Source organism: Pan paniscus, chromosome 4, assembly GCF_029289425.2.
Source record: "Pan paniscus chromosome 4, NHGRI_mPanPan1-v2.0_pri, whole genome shotgun sequence".
NCBI lineage: Eukaryota > Metazoa > Chordata > Mammalia > Primates > Hominidae > Pan > Pan paniscus.
In genome coordinates this window covers 166,060,812-166,088,640 of record NC_073253.2, presented here as the reverse complement: position 1 = coordinate 166,088,640, position 27,829 = coordinate 166,060,812, and the positions used below count along the sequence as shown (strand labels likewise).

At 34.7% G+C, this 27,829-nt stretch overlaps 1 protein-coding gene across 5 annotated transcripts in view; it reads right to left on the bottom strand.

Annotated features, from left to right (window-relative positions):
- Positions 1 to 27,829, bottom strand: part of RANBP17 (RAN binding protein 17) — a 422,731-nt gene that overhangs the window by 351,632 nt on the left and 43,270 nt on the right. For all 5 annotated transcript variants that reach the window (XM_003810928.4, XM_034960953.3, XM_055112861.2 and 2 more), the window contains 7 exons: positions 23,050 to 23,154; positions 21,681 to 21,846; positions 18,580 to 18,653; positions 16,507 to 16,626; positions 14,236 to 14,382; positions 13,482 to 13,654; positions 8,538 to 8,731 (listed from right to left, as the gene is read on the bottom strand). In XM_003810928.4, the coding sequence (XP_003810976.3) occupies positions 8,538 to 8,731; positions 13,482 to 13,654; positions 14,236 to 14,382; positions 16,507 to 16,626; positions 18,580 to 18,653; positions 21,681 to 21,846; positions 23,050 to 23,154 (979 nt within the window). The remainder of the gene's footprint in view (positions 1 to 8,537; positions 8,732 to 13,481; positions 13,655 to 14,235; positions 14,383 to 16,506; positions 16,627 to 18,579; positions 18,654 to 21,680; positions 21,847 to 23,049; positions 23,155 to 27,829) is intronic.

Here is a 27,829-nt window from a genome sequence, read left to right as displayed (position 1 = left end):
AAGCTTATCCACCACGATCAAGTTGGCTTCATCCCTGGGATGCAAGTCTGGTTCAACATATGCAAATCAATAAATGTAATCCAGCATATAAACAGAACCAAAGACAAAAACCACATGATTATCTCAATAGATGCAGAAAAGGCCTTTGACAAGATTCAACAGCCCTTCATGCTAAAAACTCTCAATAAACTAGGTATTGATGGGACATATCTCAAAATAATAAGAGCTATTTATGACAAACCCACAGCCAGTATCATACTGAATGGATAAAAACTGGAAGCATTCCCTTTGAAAACTGGCACAAGACAGGGATGCCCTCTCTCACCACTCCTATTCAACATAGTGTTGGACGTTCTGACCAGGGCAATCAGGCAGCAGAAAGAAATAAAGGGTATTCAATTAGGAAAAGAGGAAGTCAAATTGTCCCTGTTTGCAGATGACATGACTGTGTATTTAGAAAACCCCACTGTCTCAGTCCAAAATCTCCTTAAGCTGATAAGCAACTTCAGCAAAGTCTCAGGATACAAAATCAGTGTGCAAAAATCACAAGCATTCCTATACACCAATAACAGACAAACAGATAGCCAAATCATGAGTGAATTCTCATTCACAATTGCTTCAAAGAGAATAAAATACCTAGGAATCCAACTTACAAGGGATGTGAAGGACCTCTTCAAGGAGAACTACAAACCACTGCTCAGTGAAATAAAAGAGGATACAAACAAATGGAAGAACAGTCCATGCTCACGGATAGGAAGAATCAATATCATGAAAATGGCCATACTGCCCAAGGTAATTTATAGATTCAATGCCATCCCCATCAAGCTACCACTGACTTTCTTCACAGAATAGGAAAAAACTACTTTAAAGTTCATATGGAACCAAAAAAGAGCCCGCATTGCCAAGACAATCCTAAGCAAAAAGAACAAAGCTGGAGGCATCACACTACCTGACTTCAAACTATACTACAAGGCTACAGTAACCAAAACAGCATGGTACTGGTACCAAAACAGAGATATAGACCAATGGAACAGAATAGAGCCCTCAGAAATAACACCACACATCTACAACCATCTGATCTTTGAATAACCTGACAAAAACAAGAAATGGGGAAAGATTCCCTACTTAATAAATGGTGCTGGGAAAACTGGCTAGCCATATATAGAAAGCTGAAACTGGATCCCTTCCTTACACCTTATACAAAAATCAATTCAAGATGGATTAAAGACTTACATGTTAGACCTAAAACCATAAAAACCCTAGAAGAAAACCTAAGCAATACCATTCAGGACACAGGCATGGGCAAGGACTTCATTTCTAAAACACCAAAAGCAATGGCAACAAAAGACAAAATTGACAAATGGGATCTAATTAAAGAGCTTCTGCACAGCAAAAGAAACTACCATCAGAGTGAACAGGCAACCTACAGAATGGGAGAAAAATTTTTACAATCTACCCATCTGACAAAGGGCTAATATCCAGAATCTACAAAGAACTTAAACAAATTTACAAGAAAAAATCAAACAACCCCATCAAAAAGTGGGCAAAGGATATGAACAGATACTTCTCAAAAGAAGACATTTATGCAGCCAACAGACATATGAAAAAATGCTCATCATCACTGGCCATCAGAGAAATGCAAATCAAAATCACAATGAGATACCATATCACACCAGTTAGAATGGCAGTCATTAAGAAGTCAGGAAACAACAGGTGCTGTTGAGGATGTGGAGAAACAGGAACGCTTTTACACTGTTGGTGGGACTGTAAACTAGTTCAACCATTGTGGAAGACAGTGTGGCAATTCCTCAAGGATCTAGAACTAGAAATAACATTTGACCCAGTCATCCCATTACTGGGCATATACCCAAATGATTATAAATCACACCGCTATAAGGACACATGCACATGTATGTTTATTGTGGCACTATTCACAATAGCAAAGACTTGGAACCAACCCAAATGTCCAATGATGGTAGACTGGATTAAGAAAATGTGACACACATACACCATGGAATACTATGCAGTCATAAAAAAGGAAAAGTTCATGTCCTTTATAGGGACATGGATGAAGCTGGAAACCATCATTCTGAGCAAACTATCCCAAGGACAGAAAACCAAACACCGCATGTTCTCACTCATAGGTGGGAACTGAACAATAAGAACACATGGACACAGGGCGGGGAACATCACACATCGGGGCCTGCCAGGGAGTGGGGGGAGCGGGGAGGGATAGCATTAGGAGATATACCTAATGTAAATGACGAGTTAACAGGTGCAGCACACCAACATGGCACATGTATACATATGTAACAAAACTGAACGTTGTGCACATGTACCCTAGAACTTAAAGTAAAATAAATAAATAAATAAATAAAATAAAAAATAATAAAAAGATTAGAAAAAAGTAATAATGAAACTACAAAACTCGTGGGATGCAACTAAAGTAATGTTAAACAACTAAAGTAATGTTTAAAGAAAAATTGATAGCTTTAAATGTTTTTATTAGAAAAGTCCAAAAATCTAAAACTCAAAGATCTGCAGTCTGCACCCAGAATTAGAAAAGGAATATCAAATAACATCCAAAGTAAGTATAAGGCAGAAAATAATAAAGGCGAAAAAAAATCAGTGAAATAGAAAATGAAGAAAGAATAAAGATCAATGAAACTAAAAATAGTTCTCTAAAAAGATCAACAAAAGTGATGAAAATCTAGTTGGGTCACTCAGAACAAAAGAAAAAAATGACAAAATTATCAATCTCAACTTCAGCTTCTGGAGATATTAATAACAATGGAATATTAAGAATAGTTTTATTCCAATACATTGAAACATGGAGTAAATTCCTTGAAAGACACAAATGACTAAATTTGACCCCAAGGGAAACAGAAAATTTGAATAGTTCTATGCTGATTAAAGAAAATGAATTCACAATTATAAACCCTCTTGGCCCACTGGCTCCACAGATGAATTCTATCCCTCTTAAAGAAGAAATAATAGCAATACTACACAAATTCTTTCACAAGATAGAGGAGGAAGAGGAAACACTACCGGACTCATTTTATGAAGCCAGTATTACCATGTTACCCAAACCAGGCAAAGTCACCACAAGAAAACTACAAACCAATATCCTTCATAAACACTGATATAAAATAACAAAAGTGTTGCAAATTGAATTTAACAATTTCTAAAGAAACATTATATTACGACCAAGTAGGATTTATCCTGAGAATGCAAAGCTGGTTTAACATCGAAAAATCAATTAAGATAATTCACTACATTCGTAAAATAAAGGAAAAAAGTCATTTGAATAGATGCATAAAAGGTCTATTTTAAAACCCCAAAATAATACGTTATTCATTATAAACACCCTGAAGAATTGAAGAGAACTTCCTCAAACTCATGAACGTCTTCAAACAGCGTACAGATAACATCATACTCAACAGTAAAATGCTCAATGCTTTCTATTTACAAACAGAAACAAGGCAAGAATGTCCCCTTCTTAACATTTTATTCAACACTGTACTGGAAGCCCTCAGTAGAATAAGGCAAGAAAAATAAACAAAAGGCATGGAGACTGGAAAGATGACGTAAAACTATCTTTACACATAGTCACATAGACAATCCTAAGAATCTATGAAATAGTTATTAGAACTAATAAATTAAGCAAAGTTATAAGACACAAAGACAAAATTCAATTCTGGTTTAATAGAGTAGCAGAGAATAATCAGGAAATTTACAATAGCATCAAAAATACATAGGAATAAACTCAGTGAACAATTTCACTAACTGTACACTGAAAACAATAAAACATTGCAAAGAAAACTAAATGTTCATGAACTGCAGGCCTCAATGTTGTTAAGCTGGCCCAAACTGATGTATAGATTGAGGCAAACCCTGTCAAAATGCTAGCACCTACTTTGAAGAAACTGAGATGCTGATGCTAAAATTAATTAGTAAAGCCAAAAGACCTAGAATAGCCAAACGGTTTTGAAAAAAAAAAAGGTTAAATAATTTGTATTACCTGATTTCAAGAATTATTAATGCTACAGTAATCAAGACAATATAGTATTAGCATAAGGATAAACATATATAGATCAGTGGTACAGAACAAAAAGTCCACTAATAGACTCTAGCATTTTATGGTCAACTGATTTTTGACCAAGGTGTCATAGTGATTCAATGGGGGAGAAAGATAGTCTTTTCTACAAATGGTGTTTTAGAACTGGAAAACTGTAAGCCTTGACCCTTAACTCACAACATTCACAAAAATGAACACCAAATGGATCACAGGCCTCAATATAATAGCTGAAACTATTAAACTTACAGAAATCATAGAACTCTTCATAGCATTAGGTTAGAAAAGACTTCATAAATATAAAAACCTCAAGCCATAAAGAAAAAAGTGAAAAAGTAGACCATCAAAATTAAAAACTTTTCACCTTTGAAAAACAGTTAAGACAAACCATAGACTGGGAGAAAATATTTGTAAAACATATATGTGAAAAAGAGATTGTATACAGAATACAGAGCATCTAAAGCACTCTTGCAATTCCCTAACACATACAAAAGAGCCAACAATCCAATTTAAAAATGGGCAACAGACTTTTCACAAAATAAGAAATACAAGTGGCAAAAAAGAATAGAAAAGATGCTTAACATCATTAATCATTAGGGAATGCAAATTATAACCACAATGAGATAACAATAGACACCCAGTAGAGTGCCTAAATAGATGGCAAATGATGGCAGGGATGCAGAGTAAGTGAAACTCTTATACAATGTTAATGGGAATGAAAAATGATACATCCACTTCATAAAACTGTTTAGTAGTATCTTACAACATTAAACATACATTTACCATATGACCCAGCACTCATCTTAGGTACCTATCCAAAAGAAATGAAAATTTCTTCTACATACAAAGACTTGTCTAAAAATGTTAATAACATCATTATTTGCAATAGCCAAAAACTCTTAAGTGTAATTCAACGTCCATCAGCTGGTGAATGGATAAACTATGGTAAGGCAATACTATGGAATACTATGCAACAACAAAAAGAAACAAAATATGCTCACCATATTTGAATCTCTAAAACATATGCAAAGAAAAAAAGGAAAAAGATATTTGCAACTCTGATCACACCCAAGGAGCTCACTTTCCTAACTGTAAAAAGCTCTTAAAAATCAAGGAGAAAAAAAGGACCAACAACCCAATAGAAAAATGGCAAAGGAAATGAATTGTTCATTTACAAAAAAAAAGGCCAAATGGCTCTTATGTAAATTTAAACAATGCACAACCTCACTGATAAGAAAAATGCAAAGTTAAATTATACTGAGAAACCATTTTTCACACATAGGATTGCCAAGAATTCCAAGAAATACCTAATGTAGATGACGGGCTGATGCGTGCAGCAAACCACCATGGCATGTGTATACCTATGTAACAAACCTGCACGTTCTGCACATGTATCCCAGAATTTAAAGTATAATAAAAATATATATATATTGTCCTATGAAGGATACATGGAAACAATCTTATACATTTCTAGTGGACAAGTAAATGGTATAGTCCTTACAGAAAACAACTGGGCATCATTTGCAGAATTACAAATACATTAACCTTCCACTCAACGGCAATTTCACTAGGAGAAATTTATAAATTCATATATACATAAAATGACATGAACAAGGTTTATCTGTACAGGAATACTTTTAATAGGAAAAGACTAAATCACTCAAATCATTGTCAACAGTGGATGGAATGGTTAAATTATGATATATTCAAAAAGTAAAATATTATGTATGTATCTACAAAAAATAAGAGTTCTCTCTATATTATGAAAATAGCTATAAAACACTAAATGAAAACAAGCAAGAAGTAGAGCAGTGAGTATGGTATGCTGTATTCTATGCAAATAAGGGAGGTAAGAATTTATATATTCATAACTCTTTGTATATGCATACAGAAACTTTGGAAAGACATGCAAAACTAAGAATAACTACTTGCTAGAGTGAAGAAAGGGAGGACAGAGTATAGCACTGGAACAGAACACATTTTAATTTTTTTTAATTTTTGCACAATGAAATACATTTACCTCTTCAAAAAAAATTTTGTGAATTAATCAAAATCAAGTTTGATACGAAAATAAGAATAACACACTAAAATGATATGCAGCAGACAGGTCGCAAACTTGGAGTGATATTTACAATTCAAAAACCTAAATGATTAATGTCAAAATACATAAAAGACTCCTACAAATCAGTGAAAGAAAGCAATCCAGTGGTGAGGTGGAAATGAACAAAAGAGATGCACATACATTTCACTGATGATGACACAACAATCAATAAACATGAAATAATACTAAACTTATTAATCAGCAGAGTGAAAAGTAAAATACCTAGGAGGTATATTATTCTCAACTAGATCATCAAAAATGCAGGTATAATAATACGAGCTGCTGGCAAGAATCTAGGTCCAGGTCAGCAAACTACAGCCTATAAGACAGCCTCCTGTTTTTGTAAATAAAACTTTACTGAAACACAGACACGAGTATGGTCTATGGCTGCTTCCTGGCTACAAAGGCAGACTTGAGTAGTTGCGACGGAGACCTGAAACATTTACTATTTGGCACTTTAAGAAAAAGTCTTCCGGCCGGGCGCGGTGGCTCACGCCTGTAATCCCAGTACTTTGGGAGGCCGAGGCGGGCGGATCACGAGGTCAGGAGATCGAGACCATCCTAGCTAACACCGTGAAACCCCGTCTCTACTAAAAATAGAAAAAATTAGCCGGGCGTGGTGGTGGGCGCCTGTAGTCCCAGCTACTCGGGAGGCTGAGGCAGGAGAATGGCGTGAACCCAGGAGGCGGAGCTTGCAGTGAGCTGAGATCGGGCCACTGCACTCCAGCCTGGGCGAAAGAGCAAGACTCCGTCCCAAAAAAAAAAAAAAAAAAAAAAAAAAGAAAAAGTCTTCCACTTCCTGATAGAGATTGATGGGAACATCTGAACACTATTGGTAGGATGTCAAATAGTACAAACACTTTGTAAAATAGTTTAACAGTACCTACTAAAGCTGAATATATAATGGATATCACAACAATTGTTAAGGAGCACTGATTTTATTAGCAAAAAACAGAAAACAAATACCTATTAACAAGAGAATGCACAAATAAACTGAGGTACATTCAAACAACGTAACAGTGCATGGCACTGAAAATGAAGGAACTATAGCTATATGCATCAGTATGAGCTGTCATAAATAAAATACTGAGAAATGATAATAAAGTTGTCAAAGAATAAATGCAGTATGATTCCATTTGTATAACGTTGAGAAATATGCAATATCATGTATTATTTTCGGAATGCATACACATGTGGTAATACTGAAGAAAAGGCATGAATTGATAAACACAAAATTCAAGATTGTTAAGTATTTTCTGTTGATAGGAAAGAGGACAGATTTGGAAAGAGGAACAAAGATGCTGCAAAGGTATTAGCAATGACCTATTCTTTAAGCAAGGTAATAGTGTTTGTGGTTACTGCTATTCTGTATGTCTCAATATATATAAATATCCTTTTATATGAATGATATTTAATAACCTTCAAAACTCTTCTAGAAGAATAAATCAATAATGAAGAGACTAAATGCTGCAAAAGTGTTAGTTGTCCCCATTTAATTTACAAATAAGATCCCATAAAAGAAAAAAAACACTGAAGTAGAGAAGATTATCTCACACTAGCCCCTCATCGGTACTGTGTGATTTAACACAAGATGGACAGATAATAAAACGCATTTTTAAAAAACATTATTCAAATGTAAAGGATAATCTTCTAAGAATTTTTTTAAGTTAAAATGGGAAATCACTGGAAGTAAATTTCATGATGATCTCTTACTAAACTCACTTTCCAATACAAGATAAACAAATATGCAAAACAACTTCAGAATTACAAAGTGCTTTCTACTAGAAATTTCCATTCCTGTAGTGCATCTTAACAAGAAAATTGGAAAAATACATTTATTTTTCCTCCCTATGCTCCTGAAAGGACCTAAAATGATATACAGAAATAAATACCTCCTCCATCAATAAAGGGTTAAAAACAAAATAAAGAAATTGAGGAATAAAAATATAGTAAAGCCATAACGAAGGCTAATACCTAAAAGCAAAATCACAATGATATATTATATACTTTTTATTGGCTGAAATTGGGTTGAGTTTGCAATCAAGTATAGCAAAGAAGAAAACACAACCAGTTAAGATAGTTATGTTCATAAACTATCTGCTCAAGGGCCATTATCAATTTTTCTTCATATTGATTCCAGAGAGAAGTATATCCTATGAATCTTATAGAGGAAAACTGAAAAAAAAAAATCAACCAACAAATTACCAATATACCCAGGAGGTTAATAAAATGAATGGTTTATTAGGGGACCAGGAATTGGGGAAAATACATAAAAATAACTTGCAGTAAAACTATTAAAGTGATTAATGATGTTACTTAATATTCAACATAATACTCAGTAGTCATATAAAGTTTACTGACCTTCCTGAATGGTGATGTCCACAGTTACACCAGAAGATGGATGCAGAAGTTTTTGGTAATTCTGTGCATTTTGGTCGAATAACTGCACAAGAAGAGCACATGTCTTTTCATATTCACATCTGCTGACCGTACACAACTGCTCCAACTGCTGAAACACAGTGGCAGTATCATCCAGTGGATCATCTAAGTGATCTCTGCAAACACAGAATAAGTTTGCAGACAACATTAGAATGTGAAGCACTTTTATTCACCACAAATAAACTTTATGTTAAATAAAAATTCTATAATAAAGGAATAAAAGACAGAGGCAGGAGGTTCACTTGGGGCCAGGAGTTTGAGACCAGCCAGGCCAACACAGCGAAATCCTGACTCTAAAAATACAAAAGTTAGCTGGGCATGGTGGCACACACCTGTAATCCCAGTTACGCAAGAGGCTGAGGTATGAGAATTGCTTGAACTTGGGAGGCGGAGGTTGCAGTGAGCTAAGATTGCGCCACTGCACTCCAGCTGGGGTGACAGGGCGAGACTCTGTCTCTAAAAAAAAAAAGAAAAAAGAAAAGAAATAAAAAATAAAATAGAAATGCATTAGAAGGTAAAAAATAAAACTGTCTATATCTGAAGATGGCATGATTATGTAAACAGAAAATATTTTTAGAAACACAAAAATGCTACTCAAACTAATAGGTAAGTTTACTAAGGTCATAGCATAAGAGGTCAATATACAAAATGACCTGTATTAGTAGATATTGGCAGTCAACGACTAGAAATTCAAATTTAAAAAACAGTATCATACAAAGGCAGTAGGAAACATAAAATATCAATTAAATCTACCTAAATGTATGCAAGATCTGAAGGCTAAATACCATAAAATGTTTGATTAAAGAAAAATCAGAGAAGAGCTAAATAAACTAAAAGATAGACATGCTCAGAGACTAAGAGACTCAATATTGTTGAGATGTCAATTCTTTCCCCAAGTTAATCTATAGTTTCAATGCAATCCCAGTCAAAATCCCAGCAGAACTTCTTTGTAGAAACTAAGAAACTGATTCAAACATATACATGGAAAAGCAAAGAAAGTAGAATTGCCAAAACAATTTTGAAAGAGAAAAGCCACTTAAAGAACTCATACTATCTGGTTTCAAAGCTTATTATAAACCTAATCAAGACAGGGTACTGGTGAAAGAACAGACACATAGATTAATGAAGACAGAGTCCAGAAATAGAACTACATGTATGCGGTAAATTAATTTTTGACAAAAGTGTAAAAACAATTCAATGGAGAAAGGATAGTCTGTTACACAAATGATGTTGAAATAACTGGTCATCTATATGCCAAAAAAAAAAGAACTCTAGCCTTATGCCAGGTAATATACAAAAATTAGCCTGAAAGAGATCACAGACTAAAATGTAAATTCTAAGACAATAAAACTCTTAGAAGGGAAAATAAAAGAAAAATCTCTGTGACCTTGGATTAGTTTCTATAGGTATAACAACAAAAACATAATACATAAAAGAAAAAAAAAAGCATTGGACTTAGTCAAAATTTAAAACTTCTGCTCTTCTAAGGACTCTGTTAAGAAAATGAAAAGGCAGAGGGCTTCCAAGATGGCCAAATAGGAACAGCTCTGGTCTGCAGCCCCCAGTGAGATCAATGTAGAAGATGGGTGATTTCTGCATTTCTAACTGAGGTGCCTGGTTCATCTGATTGGGACTGGTTCGACAGTGGGTGCAGCCCACGGAGGGCAAGCTGAAGCAGGGTAGGGCGTCGCCTCACCCAGGAAGTGCAAGGGGTCAGGGGATTTCCCTTTCCTAGCCAAGGGAAGCCGTGACAGACTGTATCTGGAGAAACAGTACACTTCTGACCAAATGCTGTGCTTTTCCCACAGTCTTAGCAACCTGCAGACCAGGCGATACCCTCCCGTGCCTGGCTCAGTGGGTCCCACGCCCACGGAGCCGTAACTCACTGCTAGTGCAGCAGTCTGAGATCAAACTGCGATGCTGCAGCTTGACGGGGGAAGGGGGGTCCGCCATTGCTGAGGCTTGAATAGCTCACAGTGTAAACAAAGCACAGACTGGGCAGAGCCCACCGCAGCTCAGCCTCTGTAGATTCCACCTCTCGGGGCAGGGCATAGCAGAACAAAAGGCAGCAGACAGCTTCTGCAGACTTAAACGCCCCTGTCTGACAGCTCTGAAGAAAGCAGTGGTTCTCTCAGCACAGCGTTCAAACTCCGAGAACGAACAGACCACCTCCTCAAGCGGGTCCCTGACCCCCATGTAGCCTGACTGGGAAACACCTCCCAGTAGGGGCTGACAGACACCTCAAACAGGCAGGTGACCCTCTGGGATGAAGCTTCCAGAGGAAGGATCAGGCAGCAATATTCGCTGTTATGTAGCCTCTGCTGTTGATACCAAGACAAACAGGGTCTGGAGTGGACCTCCAGCAAACTCCAACAGACCTGCAGCTGAGGGGTCTGTTAGAAGGAAAACTAACAAACAGAAAGGAATAGCATTGACATCAACAAAAAGGACATCTACACAGAAACCCCATCTGTAGGTCACCAACATCAAAGACCAAAGGTAGATAAAACCATAAAGATGGGGAGAAACTAGAGCAGAAAAGCTGAAAATTCCAAAAACCAGAGCACCTCTTTCTTCTCCTCCAAAGGATTGCAGCCCCTCACCAGCAAGGGAACAAAACTGGACGGAGACTGAGTTTGATGAGTTGACAGAAGTAGGCTTCAGAAGGTCGGTAATAACAAACTTCTCCAAGCTAAAGGAGCATATTCTAACCCAATGAAAGGAAGCTACGAACCCTGATAAAACATTCCATGCTCATGGATAGGAAGAATCAATATCATGAAAATGGCCATACTGCCCAAGGTAATTTATAGATTCAATGCCATCCCCATCAAGCTACCACTGACTTTCTTCACAGAATTGGAAAAAGCTACTTTAAAGTTCATATGGAACCAAAAAAGAGCCCGTATAGCCAAGACAATCCTAAGCAAAAAGAACAAAGCTGGAGGCATCACACTACCTGACTTCAAACTATACTACAAGGCTACAGTAACCAAAACAGCATGGTACTGGTACCAAAACAGATATATAGACCAATGGAACAGAACAGAGGCCTCAGAAATAACACACATCTACAACCATCTGATCTTTGTCAAACCTGACAAAAACAAGCAATGGGGAAATTATTTCCTATTTAATAAACAGTGCTGGGAAAACTGACTAGCCATATATAGAAAGCTGAAACTGGATTCCTTCCTTACACCTTACACAAAAATTAACTCAAGATACATTAAAGACTTAAATGTAAGACCTAACACCATAAAAACCCTAGCAGAAAACCTAGTCAATACCATTCAGGACATAGGCATGGGCAAGGACTTCATGACTAAAACACCAAAAGCAAGGCCAACCAAAGCCAAAATTGACAAATGGGATCTAATTAAACTAAAGAGCTTCTGCACAGCAAAAGAAACCATCATCAGAGTGAACAGGCAACCTACAGAATGGGAGAAAATCTTTGCAATCTATCCATCTGACAAAACGCTAATACCCAGAATCTACAAAGAACTTAAACAAATTTACAAGAAAAAAACAACCCCATCAAAAAGTGGGCAAAGGATATGAACAGATACTTCTCAAAAGAAGACATTTATGCAGCCAACAGACATATGAAAAAATGCTCATCATCACTGGTCAGAGAAATGCAAATTAAGACCACAATGAGATACCATCTCATGCCAGTTAGAATGGTGATCATTAAAAAGTCAGGAAACAACAGATGCTGGAGAGGATGTGGAGAAACAGGAATGCTTTTACACTGTTGGTGGGAATGTAAATTAGTTCAACCATTGTAGAAGACAACGTGGCAAGACATTGTGCACATGTACCCTAGAACTTAAAGTATAATAAAAAGAAAGAAAATGAAAAGGCAAACAACACAGAAAATATTTGCAAATACATAACAGAAAGACTTGTGAAGAAAATATACAGACTGCTCAAATCTCAATATAAGAAAAAAAAAAAGAAAATATACAACCCAATTTAAAAATGGGAAATGGATTTGACTAGCACACTAGCAATGAATACATACAGATGGTAAATAAGTGCATGAAAATATGCTCAACATTATGAGTCATTAAGGGAAAACCACAATGAGGTGGTACCACTACATACTTATTAGAATGAGTAAAATTTTTTCAAACTAACAGTATCAAGTGCTAGTGAGAACACAGAGCAATTGAGTCTTTCATACATTGTGAGCGGGAATGCAAAATGGTACAGCCACTTTGGAAAATAGTTTGGCAGCTTTTACGAAGTAAAATATATACTATATTTAACATGCAACCCAGGAATCCCACACCTAGCTATTTACCCAGGAGAAACAAAAACTTATGTTTGTACAAAATCTGTGCAGGAGTATTTGCATCAGTTTTATTTACAATGGCCAAAAACATAAACAACTCAAAAGTCCAGCAACAGGTGAATTGGTAAACAAACTGATATATCCACAAAATGGTATACTACTCAGCAATGAAAGTAAAGTACTAACACAACACAGAGGAATCTCTCAAATGCATTATGCTAAGTGGAAAAAAATCAGACTAAAAAGCTGCATACTGTATAATTTCATTTATACAACATTCTGGAAAAGACAAAAAAAAAAAATTACAGGTACACAAAACAGATCAGTAACTGCCAGAGATGAGGGTGAGGAGAGGGGCTGATGGAAAAAGGAGCCAAAAGAACTATCTGGATTGATGGAACTATTCTATATCTCAATTGTGATGGTAGTTATACAATTGTGTGCACTTGTCAGAAATCATACAACTGTATGCTAAAAGGGGTGAATTTTAAATTTATACCTTTATCTTAAAAAATTCCAAGTGTCAAAAGGAAATACAACAAAAACATTTAGTTTTTGAATACCTCACAACTATGGCAACAGAGTCCAACCGAGAAGTGATAAAGGCCTTCGTGATTTCTGGTGCATAAGTGTCTAATAGGTGGGGTTCAGTTGATTTCACAAAAGGAACAGATGCTACCATCCTTTGCCACAGAGTTAATAAATAATGAACACTGTTAGGAGCAAATTCCCAATGCTACAAAGAAATAAAGCAGAAGTTATTTAAAATATTACATCTTCCTACAATAAGAATTACAGAATAAAATTACTAAACATACATTTTTAAATTAACTTTTATTCTTACTATAAAACTAATGAACACATAATATAGCAAATTTATAAATGCAAAAAAGTATAAAGAAACCAACATCTCTATTATTTTACCACCCAGAGTAACATTAAAATATTACTCTACTTCCCTCTAATCATTCCATGAATATTTTTCACAGTTGACATCATGTGAAAAACATGGCTTTATAATCTCTCCCTTAAAATTATTTTAAAAACTTTTCTATAATATAATCTGTAAAAATTTTATTTCTTCACATAGATTTTATTATAGTTTCTCAAGCCATTATTCAATTATTAGATATTTAAGTAGCTTCTCAATTTTTGTTATATACATTTCAATGAACTTTTTTACCTAAAACCCTGCAATGAACATTTCCAGCAAAGTAATCAAATTAATAGATATTTTTCAAATACCCCCACCAACCCTTACCAAGAAGCTGTTTTAAAACTGGCTACAGTTTAACATAATTACATATTTTTACCTACCTGTAGGCTAGTAATGGTAAAATTAGCAATCAATCTAATAACTTCAGGATATTCCTTCACCATAACTAATTCTCCCAGCTGATAATTTGTCTTTAAACGAGCCAAAAATCGACAAAATTCATGATAATTACCTGGATCAGACAAACCCTAAATTATGAGACAAAAAGAAAGGCTTAAAAACAAGCCAACCTATGGACAATAAAATCAGTAAAACCCCAAAGCATCTTAAGTCTCCCAATTTTCATGAGTACTTAAAATACTCTGTGTCAACTGGGTAGTTAACAATGTAAAAAAATAGAGGGATTCTTGCTAGGTCTAGTTTTGTCATCAATGATTAATAACAAGGAATCCAAAGTAGAGGCCTTGGAAGAAGATCTGCATCACAATGACTAAATTATAATTTTGGGGAAGCTATTATAGTACAAAAAAGTTGTGTGTGTGTGTGTGTGTGTATGTGTGTGTACTGTGGTTTAAACAGAAGTCAACAAAGGACCTGGAAAATACTTAAGATTAAAAGTAAACTCTAGGAAAGAACAATACTCACCAGACTGAAATGGTATATATGAGCACACAAATAACAGAAATTTTCTTAATTAAACAAATGTTTATTGAGTATCTACAGGCACTGTACCCTCAAGCAACTCCGTGTCTCTCCATGTCTCTAGACAGTCATTCAAACAAATTACGCAATGTAAGGAATAAAGTTGAGCAAATAACTAAAGTTGAGCAAAAACAAAATTCACCCAGGTAAATTTTGGAGGAGTATAGATTAAAAGGAAGTAACAAAAAAGGTCTGCCCAGTTGTCTGTAAGCTCCTTGAAAACAGTTTTAGTATGCACCGTAGCTGGGATGAAACAGAATTCAAAAAGTATCTTTGTAAAACTGAAAGTCTCTAAGCAATTTCATTCATAGGAGCTCCATGAAATATATAGAAAACAGTACCTATTAAAGACAAATAACCAAAAAAATTTTGTAATCATAGATCTTTAAAACATGTTTGTGATTCTAAAACAATCTAATATTCATATCAACTTTTACAGCCATGAAACATTAACGTAAGGATGTTGGAAAATCATTTAAGAGAAATTATCAGGAATTAGCATATTATCTTCCACCTATTGGTTGATGATAGTGAGTTAAACAACTAAACATTTTAAAGTATATTGGTAAAATCCTCTTTATCAGCAAAACAGAAAATTTCACAACTATACTAACATTGAAAAGATAAAATAAATGCATAACCCATAAAATACTTCTGAGAATATGCAAAAACAATTGCTTTTTGTAGAACATTCTTACTGAAGATATTATATGTCACCCCCCAAAATTTATTAATAACCAAGAGAATGAGATAAACCTCCTTAAATCATTTAACCTTTAAAAATCTGTATTTTACAGATATTTTAAACCAAAATCAAAAAGTAAAACAAAATATTTTATGTAAGCACCCAAAATTACTCAATAGCAGCTTTGCAATTCTCTGAAATGAATATTGGCAATGAAGCTCTAAAGTTAATGCAGAAAAAATTTTAAAATCTACAAACTCTTACTTGTCCACAAGAGGGCAAGAAAACATAATTTCATAATTTAAGGCCACTTGCTCCAATATTAACATTCAGATTTATATTATGTCTTCTAGTTCATAGGGTGGACATACTGAATTAATCACTTCAGTAGTTTAAGAGCAAGCAAAGAAATGTAATACAATGGTAAAAGACAGAAGCATAGTAAGATAGATAATCTCTAGTCATATTTGCCTAAAAGAAAAAAATAAACACAGAAGTCAGCCATGGAAACATCCATTTTTAAAAACTACCCATCTCCACCACAAATGAGATCTAGGAGCTGAGCATGGTGGCTCATGCCTGTAATCCCAGCACTTTGGGAGGCCGAGGCAGGTGGATCATTTGAGGTCAGGAGTTGGAGACCAGCCTGCCCAACATGGTGAAACCCCATCTCCACTAAAAATACAAAAATTAGCAGAGGTGGTGGGTGCAAGCCTGTAATCCCAGCTACTCAAGAGGCTGAGGCAGAAGAATCACTCGAACCCGGGAGGTAGAGGTTGCAGTGAGCCAAGATTGCACCACTGCACTCCAGCCTGGGCAACAGAGCAAGACTTGATCTCAAAAAAAAAAAAAGCTCTAAGGAAGATAAATATGATACTAAATGTTTTCTTCCAGAATCATAATAAATTCATGATGAGTTTATTATGTGCCTTTAGCTGAAAAACTGTATCTCTATATGCTAAGTATTAAATTACTTCATAAATACCTGAGGGTTTTCAAGTATCCTTTTTACTCCCTTAATTAAATTACCAAGGTACTTGGCACGTTCAGGACTGTTAAATAAGGACCTTCTTGTCGAAGCAAACTGAACTAAACATGAAAGTGCCTAAAAAATACCAAAAAAATTTCATTTCAATTTTCAAAGTAACTGTGGCCACATGTAAGGAATACTAGTCTTTACATTTAAAATGAATTTAATTTTAATGCATTATAGAATATAATGCATTATAATGCAATATGAAAAGCATTATGGAACACAAAATTAATAAAAGCTAAATATCATCAACCACTCCCACCACCCACAATCCTTCTACCCCATCATAAAAATTCCTATTTGTATGTATTCCCCTCTAATGTTTTTTCATTAACAAAATCAGCCAGTTCAAGGCCTGTACATGCTATACATTTAATAGGCTCTCAATTGCTTATGATATCTAGTTCCATTTTCTAATGAATCAGGTTTTCTACCAAAAAGAAAATATGGTTTTGTGGTACAGTATGTTTGGGAAATAGTGCACATTATATACTGTGGTATCCTGTTGAGGGGGGGCAGGGGGAACCTGTAATGTAATCCAGCATATTCCAAATTTAATTGGTCAAGGAATATTTTATACCATCCATTAGCATCTTAAAAATGGTCTGAAAATGGTGCTGGAAAAGGTAGGTACTTTATGGTGAGAAAAGAGACAAAAATCAAATGACGCCCTTTTTAGATGTGCTCCAGTTTGCCACAGCCCCTACCATGGGAACCTAAAACCCAAATTAAAAACAAAAACAAAAACAAAAAACTCCTTAGGAAACTCAGAAGTACAAGTATAGGAACCACTAGCGTACTAAAAACACCTGGGGTTGGGGGCAAAAAAGACCTGTGTTTCAATCTCAATGCCAATATTTTCTTTGTTGCCCTGGGGGAAGTCACTTAGTCAATCTGGGTCTGTTTTCTGTTTTTCTGGGTCTACATAGTAGGGATTTTATCATTTACCTTTCAGGGCCACTTTGAGGATTAAGTGAGATAAGTATCATACAATAAATAGGACACGTCCAATAAATGTTCATTACTATCTCTCAAAGCAGTTGTTTTCTACTTTATTTTTTAAGCACTAGTACCTTTTTTGTTTTATCCCAAAACATAATTACATGAAACCATGGTTTTTACACAATTAAAAGCAAGACTGTTGCGACTGAAAGACAGAAGGCTGTGGCCCCAACTGGAAACATGAGGTACCCTGAGAAACCCAGTTTAAAAAGCACTACCTTAAACTCTAGATTCAAGAAAAGACATGTTTTTTTAAAAAGGACATTTCTGTGAATGCTTTCCTCCCTTTTAGGCAAAAAGATACCTAAACAAACACATCACTGATATATACTTTAAATATGCAATATGTTTTTCAGAAAATGGCAATATTAGAACTCCCCAGCTTTACAAGTTTAAACTTAAACTTACAATTTTTAATAACCTTGACAGATTTGTTTTAGGCTCCGCAAAGATGAAGCTGAGAGTCTCAAAGTTCTATACAACTACAGAGTATCAAGAACTTTTTAAGCATGCAATAGAATTTACACTGATTCAAAAAATAAATAAATAACTGGCTTGATGAACACAATTCAAGTGAGTAGATCCCCTTCATTTCTTATTCAGAGATCTGAAGGGGACAGCCTGTCAAACCTAAGACATGGAGCCAGGCAAGGTTGAGGAAGAGTTAGAGAAGGGTAGTAGAAGGGAAAGTCCTTGTGTGGTGGTCAGCTGCTGGACTTAGGCCCCGTGGGAACTGAGTAGGAAAAAAATATGTATTTAGGGATTGGTAGGTTGTCCTGGCTCTGGGCAAGAGCTAAATCAACAGTTACTGGTTCTAGGCTCACCCATGAAATAAAATGTAATGTTGACAAAACAAACAAAATTTGACAAATAGTTTAAGCAGTATACATCCCAGAAAATATAAGAACTTATTGTGAAAAGTAAACTCAATTGAGTATATAAACAGAATTTTTGAAGTAAATATATACCACCCCTTATTTACACAGGTATTTTTTAACGAAATAACGAATGACTTTTACTTACTAACTGAGATAGTAGTGGTGGAAGTGAATGATACAAATTGAAGAAAAGATCCAATGTTTCTGGTTCCAGGAAAACTAGGAAAAAAAATTATTTTCTAACACCATTACTTTCAATTCAGTGATCTTAACAAAGTAAGACAATATCACACAAACTGAGAAATCCAAGGCCTCTGCATGTGGCCATTCCTTCCAGTTAGGCCTATTTTTAATTCCTAGCTATTTTCCTTTGAAAGATGAAATAATACAGAGAGAAATTAACTAGCCAGGCTCTTCCTCATGTAGCACTTCCTCTATGTAGCACTACAGTTTGAACTGGGAGAATCTTCTTATTATTTTCATTTGTATTCAAGTAATATAAACATTGAGAATTCAAACAGTATCAAAAAGTAAACAGTACTAAAAAGCTTACAATAAAAAAAAAACTGTACCCTATCCCATTCCAACTGCTTTTCAACTCTTTTAGCTATAGTTACATTCATGTTTCCAAATAATAGCCTATACTATTTCTTCATTTGATTGTTTTACTTTAGACATCAACTGCATTCCTATTACAGTGTGTAACGCTTTAGCTGTCTAATCATGAATGCCACAACCCTACCACCCCTACCACTCTCTCCACAATCAATCCTCTCAAAAACCCATCCACTATTATCACAATTTGTGATTAAATCAATTCTATGTGTTTACATTTATTATGACTATGTAAATAATATTAACGGCTGAGCTGTAATTACATCACATTTCTAATACTCGCTGGACTTAATCATACCATCTTTTCTGTGCTTAGTTGTGTATCTGTCACTAATTCTCTCCAAATGCTCTGAGAGATTGGCACAATGTTCTTCATAACATGTTCCACACCATCAATAGCATCAAATAACCCATCATTTGCATTCACCCACCCCTACTTCCCAGAGCCTTCAACATGAACTGGTTGCTCCTTAACTTTGTTATACAACTGTAGCCTTTCTATGTCTTTCACTGTCATCTTGTGTTGAAGTGCCCATTTCCCAAATTCCATTATCTTCCACTTTCTTTGCTTGTACATCAAGTAGCTTCCTTAGAGCAAGTACATAAGGGATAAATTTTGGAAGGACTCGCATATCTGAAAATGTCTTTATTCTATCTTAGATTTGATAAGTTTGGTCTAGTTTGGAAACAACTTTCCCTCAGAAGCCTGAAGATACTTCTCTATTGTTTTCTAGCTTTCAGTGCTGCTGTTGAGAAGTCTAATACCTTCTTGACCCCAATCCTTTGTAGGAGGAGACTTACTTTTTTCTTTCTGGTAAGTTTTAGAATTTTTTTCTTTATCCTTACTATTCTAAAATGTCATGATTATAAAGCTTAGTGAATATCTTTTTTCATTCATTATGCTGGGAACTTGGTGGGATCTTTCAATCCAAAAATGCATACCCTTCAGAGCTCAGAACATTTTGGGGTACTATCTGTTTGCAAATTTCCTTCTTTCTCCATCCTCTCTTTCTAGAACTCCTAACCGTCACACCTCCTTAATTTCATCTTTTAGTTTTCTTGGTTTTTTTTCCTCCTATCAAACATCTCCTTGCTTTTTTGTTCTACATTCTAGGAGATTGGGTTAACTTTGTCTTACAACTTTTCCACTGGATGTTTTATTTTGACAACTGTCCTGTAAATTTGGAACATTCTCTGAACAATATCCTGTCCTTGTTTCAGGGATGCATTATCTCATCATCTCTCTGGGCATATTCTTTATATCTTTCTGAAGTTTATTTCTACTTTCACCTTGTCTCTGTTGCTATTAACTACCCTCCATTTTAAAATTAAACTTTCTGAGATAATTGTAGATTCACATGCAGTTGCAAAAAATAATACAGAAAGACCCCATGAACTCCTACCCATTTTCCTACAATGGTATTTTCTTGCAAAACTACAGTATAATATCTCAACGAGGAAACTCACATTGATAAAATCCACAATCTTATTCAGATTTCCCAGTTTTACATGTACTAATGTGTGTGTAGATGTGTGTTTTCAGTCTGTGAAATTTTTTATTACATGTATTGGTTCATGTTTCCATCACCACAGTCAAGATACAGAACACAAAGTCCCCCTTTGTTGTTGTAGTCTCTGATCTCCATATTAGAAGTTTTTCACAGAATTAATACTGTTCCTCTATTATATCTGGTATCCATGAATATGAGGCCTCTCCAATTTTATTTCTTGAGGAAAAAAACTCTGGTCTTGGAAAGTAAAGAAGTAGCACAGGTAGAGAAAAGGGAGGAAAAGGCAGTCACCTAGCTGCACAGGTGGTAGAGAAGATCCTGGAGAGTTTAACTGTTCAGAGTACAGACTTTTTATCAAACCCCGTCAGCCCCATTTCCCAATTCTGAGTTCAGAGGTACCTTAGGTGCCACCATTTTTCTGGAACATGGGAGAACAGATTAGCTTCCTTTTTCTTGGTATCCCTTTCTATAAGCAAGTTGCAACTCTCCTCTTCTAGGTCACTTAATCTAATTCATTCTCTTTATAACCCTGAAAAATATGTTGACATCTCTTGCCAACTCTTCATATTAAACTTTTTTCTTTCTCATGATGACCCTTCATACTGAACTTTTTTCTTACTTGATCTCCAAGCTGTTGAAATCTGCATTGTGCAAAGATCATTTGTAGAATCACCTATTGAACTGCCAATGAAGTCAAAGTTAAGGCAGTTAAGGACCAGTTTCAAGACCTTCATTACCAGATTTTGCTAACATTGATCATGAAGATTTAAAGGTTTGACCAGAACCTGAAAATGATCATAAACAGAGTGGGATCCTGTCCCACTCTGTTTATCTGAAAGTTTCAAGTCATAGCTCTTGACTTTCCTCCCAAATCTGCTCTCCATTTAGCTCTAGTGCAGTCCTTGTTTTTTCTTTTTTCCTAAATCAAAATATAGAAGTTACTATAATATGAACTACAGAAAACATTTCAATATTAGCTATCAGCAGCTACTTCAGGTTACAAATCCATTTGAGCTATTTTTTTAATTCCTAGCAAAAAGATAACTATACATACAGAAACTATATTGCTTAATACTGTGCCTTTATGTTGATGACCCTTCATACCAAAGTTTTTTCTTACTTGTTCTCCAAGTTGTTGGAATCTGCACTGTGCAAAGATCATCTGCAGATTCATCTGCTGAACTGCCAATGAAGTCAAAGTTAAGGCAGTTAAGGACCAGTTTCAAGACCTGCATTACCAGATTTTGCTGACATTGATCCTGAAGATTTAAAGGTTTGGCAAACACCTGAAAAAAGTACAAAATCAAAGAAAACACTGAGAAATACATCAATAAATTTACACTTCATGAATTAAAATAATTTTTCAATGTCAAATGAAAACTAATAAAAGAGTTTACAAAGTTATACTGTTCCATATATGAGGAAGTAATGTTACCTTCTTCAAGAAAAACTGGGTTAACTTCATGCATAAAAGAATCACATTCAGCTAATAAAGGCAATCAGAACTCTGAATGTTGGAGGACACTCACAAAGCTTCTGGAGAACAATCCTATTTCCAAGATAATGCCCATTCTCACACAAACCAAAAACAATTATACCTTTTAGATATATTGTGAAATATTTATAGAGGAAATTATATGAAATTTGGGATTCTGCTTGAAGAATAATATAAAAAGAAGTGGGTAGGCAGGAATAGAGAGAAAACAAGATTGGCCGTGAGTTGCTACTGTTTAACTGGCTGACAGGTTAACTGGTTATACTATTCTATCTACTTTTGTGTATGTTAAAATTTTCTGTGTTAAAAGAAAAATTTTAAGATAATAGAAGGTCTTTGGGTCTGACATAGTGTGGCAGTTGTCATGTTACTATACCAAAGAATTGAAATAAATGGAAACTAGTGCTTATTGAAGCATACTTTCAGCAATGCTATATTACACCAATTATCAGGCTTGAATAGCATGATGGAGTCCCTATATTATACAAGAGAATACAGTATCATTATGAATCATGCTATCACTAATATTCAATAGGGCACTAAGTAGCAAATGGGGAAATACTATTTCCCAAAGAAGTTGTTAAAGTCAACGATCTTGGCTAAACTATGAATAAATTTTGATAGTTGATGAATCAGGAAAATATTGTCATTTCATTTTTCATCTGCATCCTATCAAAATATAAGCAAGCAGATAAAGAAACTAATACTCAAGTAGCTTCTATAATTAAAGAATCTACACTGGGAAGGCAATGAAACTACTACCTGAAGATAAGTTATTAGATTCCCTTTGGATTTCACCTTATCATATGCCCAGTGAGTAAAAGTGAATTTTTTGGAACTGCTTACAGACTTATGCAAATTTACTATACTTAAGTCTGTCCACAATAATTCTTTAAAAGGCAAAACTGGGGGGAAAATTCAACTGAAATTCTTTTGAAACTCTTAAAATTTCCCAAATATTCTAACTAGGAAGTTGAATTATTAAATAACTTACCTCTTTTAAAAGAGAGCATGCTAGCACTAAAACGTCTTTGAGAGAAGTATCACGAAATGAGGTAGCTATTTTCCTGTGTTTTGCTGAAGGTCTAGAATAATCAACCTAAAAAGATAAAGATGAAATTAGTTTAACCAGACCTATGAAAAAGCAAAGCAAAATTTACTAAAAAAAAAAAAAAGCAAATAAACTTGAGTAGAACCCAAGTTTCTAGACTGTTTCAATTTAATGTTCTTCCTACAACCCGTACTGATCCCAGTACTAAAAACCAAAGTTCATCACACTTCCAGAGGCAGTATAAACAACACAGATTATAAAATAAAAATAGATACTAAGACTATTAACTCCTAAACCATGTACCATATTTTATATCATGCAGTAACAACTTTCCTGTTCCTCACATTCCACCTGTAAAATGAGAAATCTCCAAGATAATCTCCAAATTCTAACTTTGTCTATGAATAAGAAAACTGAATTAGCCACAGAAAAATTCTTCTAGTTGAAAGTGATATTCCTATATGTACCATATATGTCATTAGTTCATATATCTTTGATACTACGAAAAGAAACCAAGGCAGAAATAATAAATAATCAGAAATCTGATTTCTTATATAAGCAATAGTATATTCCCTCTGAATATTTTATTAGCTAATGACAAATAATTTTTAAGAATAAACTAAGACTAGCTCTTAGGCCTCTAACCTAAAAGGTAGTATATTCAAAATTATACTATTAATACCATTAGTATTTCCATCTATCAATAGGAAACAGGCAAAGTTGAAGTTTGACACTCATACTAACATTAACACTATGGTCTGCAGTTGCTATAGCATTACTATTTATTCTTATTGCTATTTGGAAGAAGAAGAAAAACCATTTTCCTTGCTAGTGTTTATAGATCTGAAAGAAGCAATGGGCTTAAAATTGATTATGTGATACTTCCTAAGCTCCAACATATAATTTAGATTATACTCGATTGCCATATTTACTTATAAAACATGAAACATAACAGAAGGCCAAATGATTACACAAAGTAGTTATGGAACCTATACCCAATGTGTAAGATTTAAATTAGCATTTTCAGTGTTCCTTTTTTTTTTTTTTCCCAACTTTCATTTTAGCTTGTGGGGGTACATGTGTGTGTTTGCTGCCTGGGGTATATTGCTTGTTGCTGAGGTTTGGGGTATGAATGATCCTGTCACCCAAAAGTCAGTTTTTCAACCTTCACCCCTTTCTATCTCTCCCCTATCTAGTAGTCCCCAGTTTCTACTGTTGCCATCTTTATGTCCACAAGTATCTAGTGTTTAACTCCTACTGGAAGTGAGAACATGTGGTATTTGGTTTTCTGCTCCTGCATTAATTTGCTTCAGATAAGGGCCTCCAGCTGCATCCATGTTGCTGCAAAGGACATGATTTCATTATTTTTTATAGCTGCATAATATTCTGTGGTATACGTGTATTTTCTTTATCCAATCCACCGTCAATGGGTACCAAGGCTGATTCCACGTCTTTGCTTTTCTGAATAGCACTGCAGTGAACATATAAGTGCATGTTCCTTTTTGACAGATTTGGATTTGGGGGGATATATACTCAGTAATAGGATTGCTGGGTTGAATAGTAGTTCTGTTTTAAGTTCTTTGAGAAATCTCCAAACTACTTTCCACAGTGGCTGAACTAATTTACATTCCCACCAATGTATATAAGAGTTCCCTTTTCTCCACAGCCTTGCTAGCATCTGTGGTTTTTTCACTATTTAATAATGGCCATTCTGACTGGTGTGAAATGGTATTTCATTGTGGTTTTGATTTGCATTTCTAAGATGATTAGTAATGTGGAACATTTCTTCATCTTTTTGGCCACTTGCCTTCTTTTGAGAAGTGTCTGTTCATGTCTTTTGCTTATTTTTAATGCCTCTCTTGATTAATTTAAATCAAATCTCAACTTTCCTCAATATATAAAAATATTTTTTCCTTAATACAAATTAAAAGCAAACAGCATTATAATTGCAATTTATAAAGTATTCTTCATATATTATTTCACTTATTCCTTAAAACTAATCTGTGAGATACATTTTATCTTTTTAAAACACATGAGTTTTGAAATAAAGGATGATTTTAAAAGATGAGAAATTCAAGTTTATATGCACACTATCTTAGACTAACTTCTCACTCTCATCATATCCATAATATGGAAAGAAACTTAGGTGTACTGAGCACTTTCTACACACTAAGTCCTGTGCAAGTTAATATAATCTTATTAAGATCCATGTAAGTAGTTGTCATTCTCACTTTACAGGTAACAATATGTAAGTTTTAAAGAAGCTAAGAAGTTTGTAAAAGGTAAAAATAGAGCGAAAATACAACTCCATGTTTTATTCCAGAGTTATATTAAAGGACTGCATGCTTATTTTACTTGGGTTACTCATTTAGATATCCAATATTTTGAGACGAAGGATTGCACATCCATTTTCTATTGCATATATATGCCTCTACCTTGGAGGCACAGGATATTTTACTTCTTAATGACTGGATAGTGAATATACTCCAGGAACAGAAACTCTAGCTTCTAAAACAGCAGGATAACTTATATAATCCTCCTAACTTTTAGGAAAACTCAAGTGTAGTTCTTTTTCTTAAGAGACACATCCTGTTATGGATACTACATGAATTTATCCGGCTCACATCTGATAACTAGAATATTTAATTACCCTCATGCATTATAGATCTCCCTACTTCCTGGTTCAGAAATGCTTAATAAATGCTAGTTGAAACTGTAAATGTCATAAAATCAGACTGAACGAACTGTCTCCACAGAAGCCATCTATATTTTTCACCATATAAAGCCAAAATCACACTTCAGACCTTAAAGCTTTTCTTAAAAGGTGCTTGGTTCAATGTAAGAAAAGCTTAGACTGTCTTGTGCCAGAAGGTAAGAAAGAACCCAAAGAATGGTGAGGAAATATCAAATGGACACAAAAGTCAGCTTGAAAAAGGTCCTATTGGCCAAATCTTGGAAAATCTGAGCAACAAAACAAATAATGTTAGCAATGAATTATAACCTATTAAATAGAATGAAACGAGGAATCCATAGTAATATAAATTAACAAATCAATAAGCTGAAAGTCTGATAAGGAACAAGATATTTTCAGAGACTTAAGTACCTTTTCACAAAATATGTATTAATTACAACAGGGAAAAGAGTAAGTCTACAATGGGGGAGCCCAGAGGAGTCCATCTTAATTAAGAGATCAAAGTGAACATCATCAGTAATGTGACAAATCATCACATGCTTCCTGATAGGAGGCAATGAGATGGGCACAGTATCATTTCTGTGATATTTCTGACAAATTCACATAAGCAGAATCTAATAATGAGGAAATATCAGACAATCCCAAATTGAGGGACGTTTTACAAAACTGGCCTATAATCTTCATAAACGTCAAGGCCATGAAAGTGAAAAAGATTGAGAAATTTTTCTCCAGATTGAAGGAGACTAATAAAACATAAGAACTAAATGTGATACATAATCCTAAACTGGTTCTTCTGCTAGAAAGAGTGTTTATAACCAGTGAATCTTGAATGGGGTATGAGGATTAGATAGTGGGAATAATTCCAGTGTTCATTTTCTGATTGCAAGGTTGTATTGTGGTTATGTACAAGAACGTCCTTGTGTGTAGGAAATACACTAAATTCCCTGGTGGTGGAGAATTATGTTAGCAACTTAGCGTCAGTTGAGAAAAAACTTCTCTTTACTATACTTACAACTTTTCTGTAAGTTTGCTAATTAAGAAAAAGAAGTTATCCTGTTGCTCTCTAAACTGCACATTTACCAGAACTTCACATTAACTAGTCTTATTTCAGTGATAATCTAAACACAGCACAAACTCTCATTTCCAGGGCAGACTATTTTCCTATTATGCTGAGAAGCACGAAATGAATCAAACTGCTAGTTTCAAAATTAGCAAAAAGTTGTAAAATGAAGATAAGTACATGAGGTTATCATACTATTCTCTTCACTTTTATGAAAATATTTAAATGTACTTTTTTAGAAGGAAGCTACAGTTCTTTAGACATATTTAGAGTTCAATAAGATTATCCCTGTCATAATATCCCTGCTGACACAGTATTATTAACAGATACCTATGTACACACAAACACACAGCATATACTCTGGGGTGGAGGACTCAGGAAGGTGATGGCCGTGATAAGTTAAGAGATCACTTTAAATTTTAGAAATCCATCCTATAAATCTAAAAATATTTTCTAATTCCTGACTGAACACAAGTAGAAAATGGTTCTTTTGTATTTTTTTATGCACATGGCTATATTGTTACTCCAAAGGGAGCTGGCAAGTGATCCTGGGTATGCAAGCTCTTCTACATATATACATCTATATGTGTGCATGGACATGCATGCACACACACAAACACATACCACTCAAGATGACAGTTTTTAAACACTACATTCCTCTTTATTATAAAATTACTCCACATAGAACCCAACTTCTGCTTTCATTCTGTTTAGAACCATGTTATGTGCAAATGGAACAGGTGATAATACGTTCAGATCATAAAAGCACTGTTGGGGAGAAGTATAGCTTCTGAAAACTCCCCTTGTACAGGGTAAAAATCCAAACTAGGAGCCATAAAGTGAAAAAAGGCCTGTTTTGTTTTTTAATATAAACATTTATTATTATAAAATCAACTGGTTTGATAAGAAAGCAATTATTTTAAAAATTTAATACAAATACATGTTAAGTGTACAAATTAGAATTCTTTTGA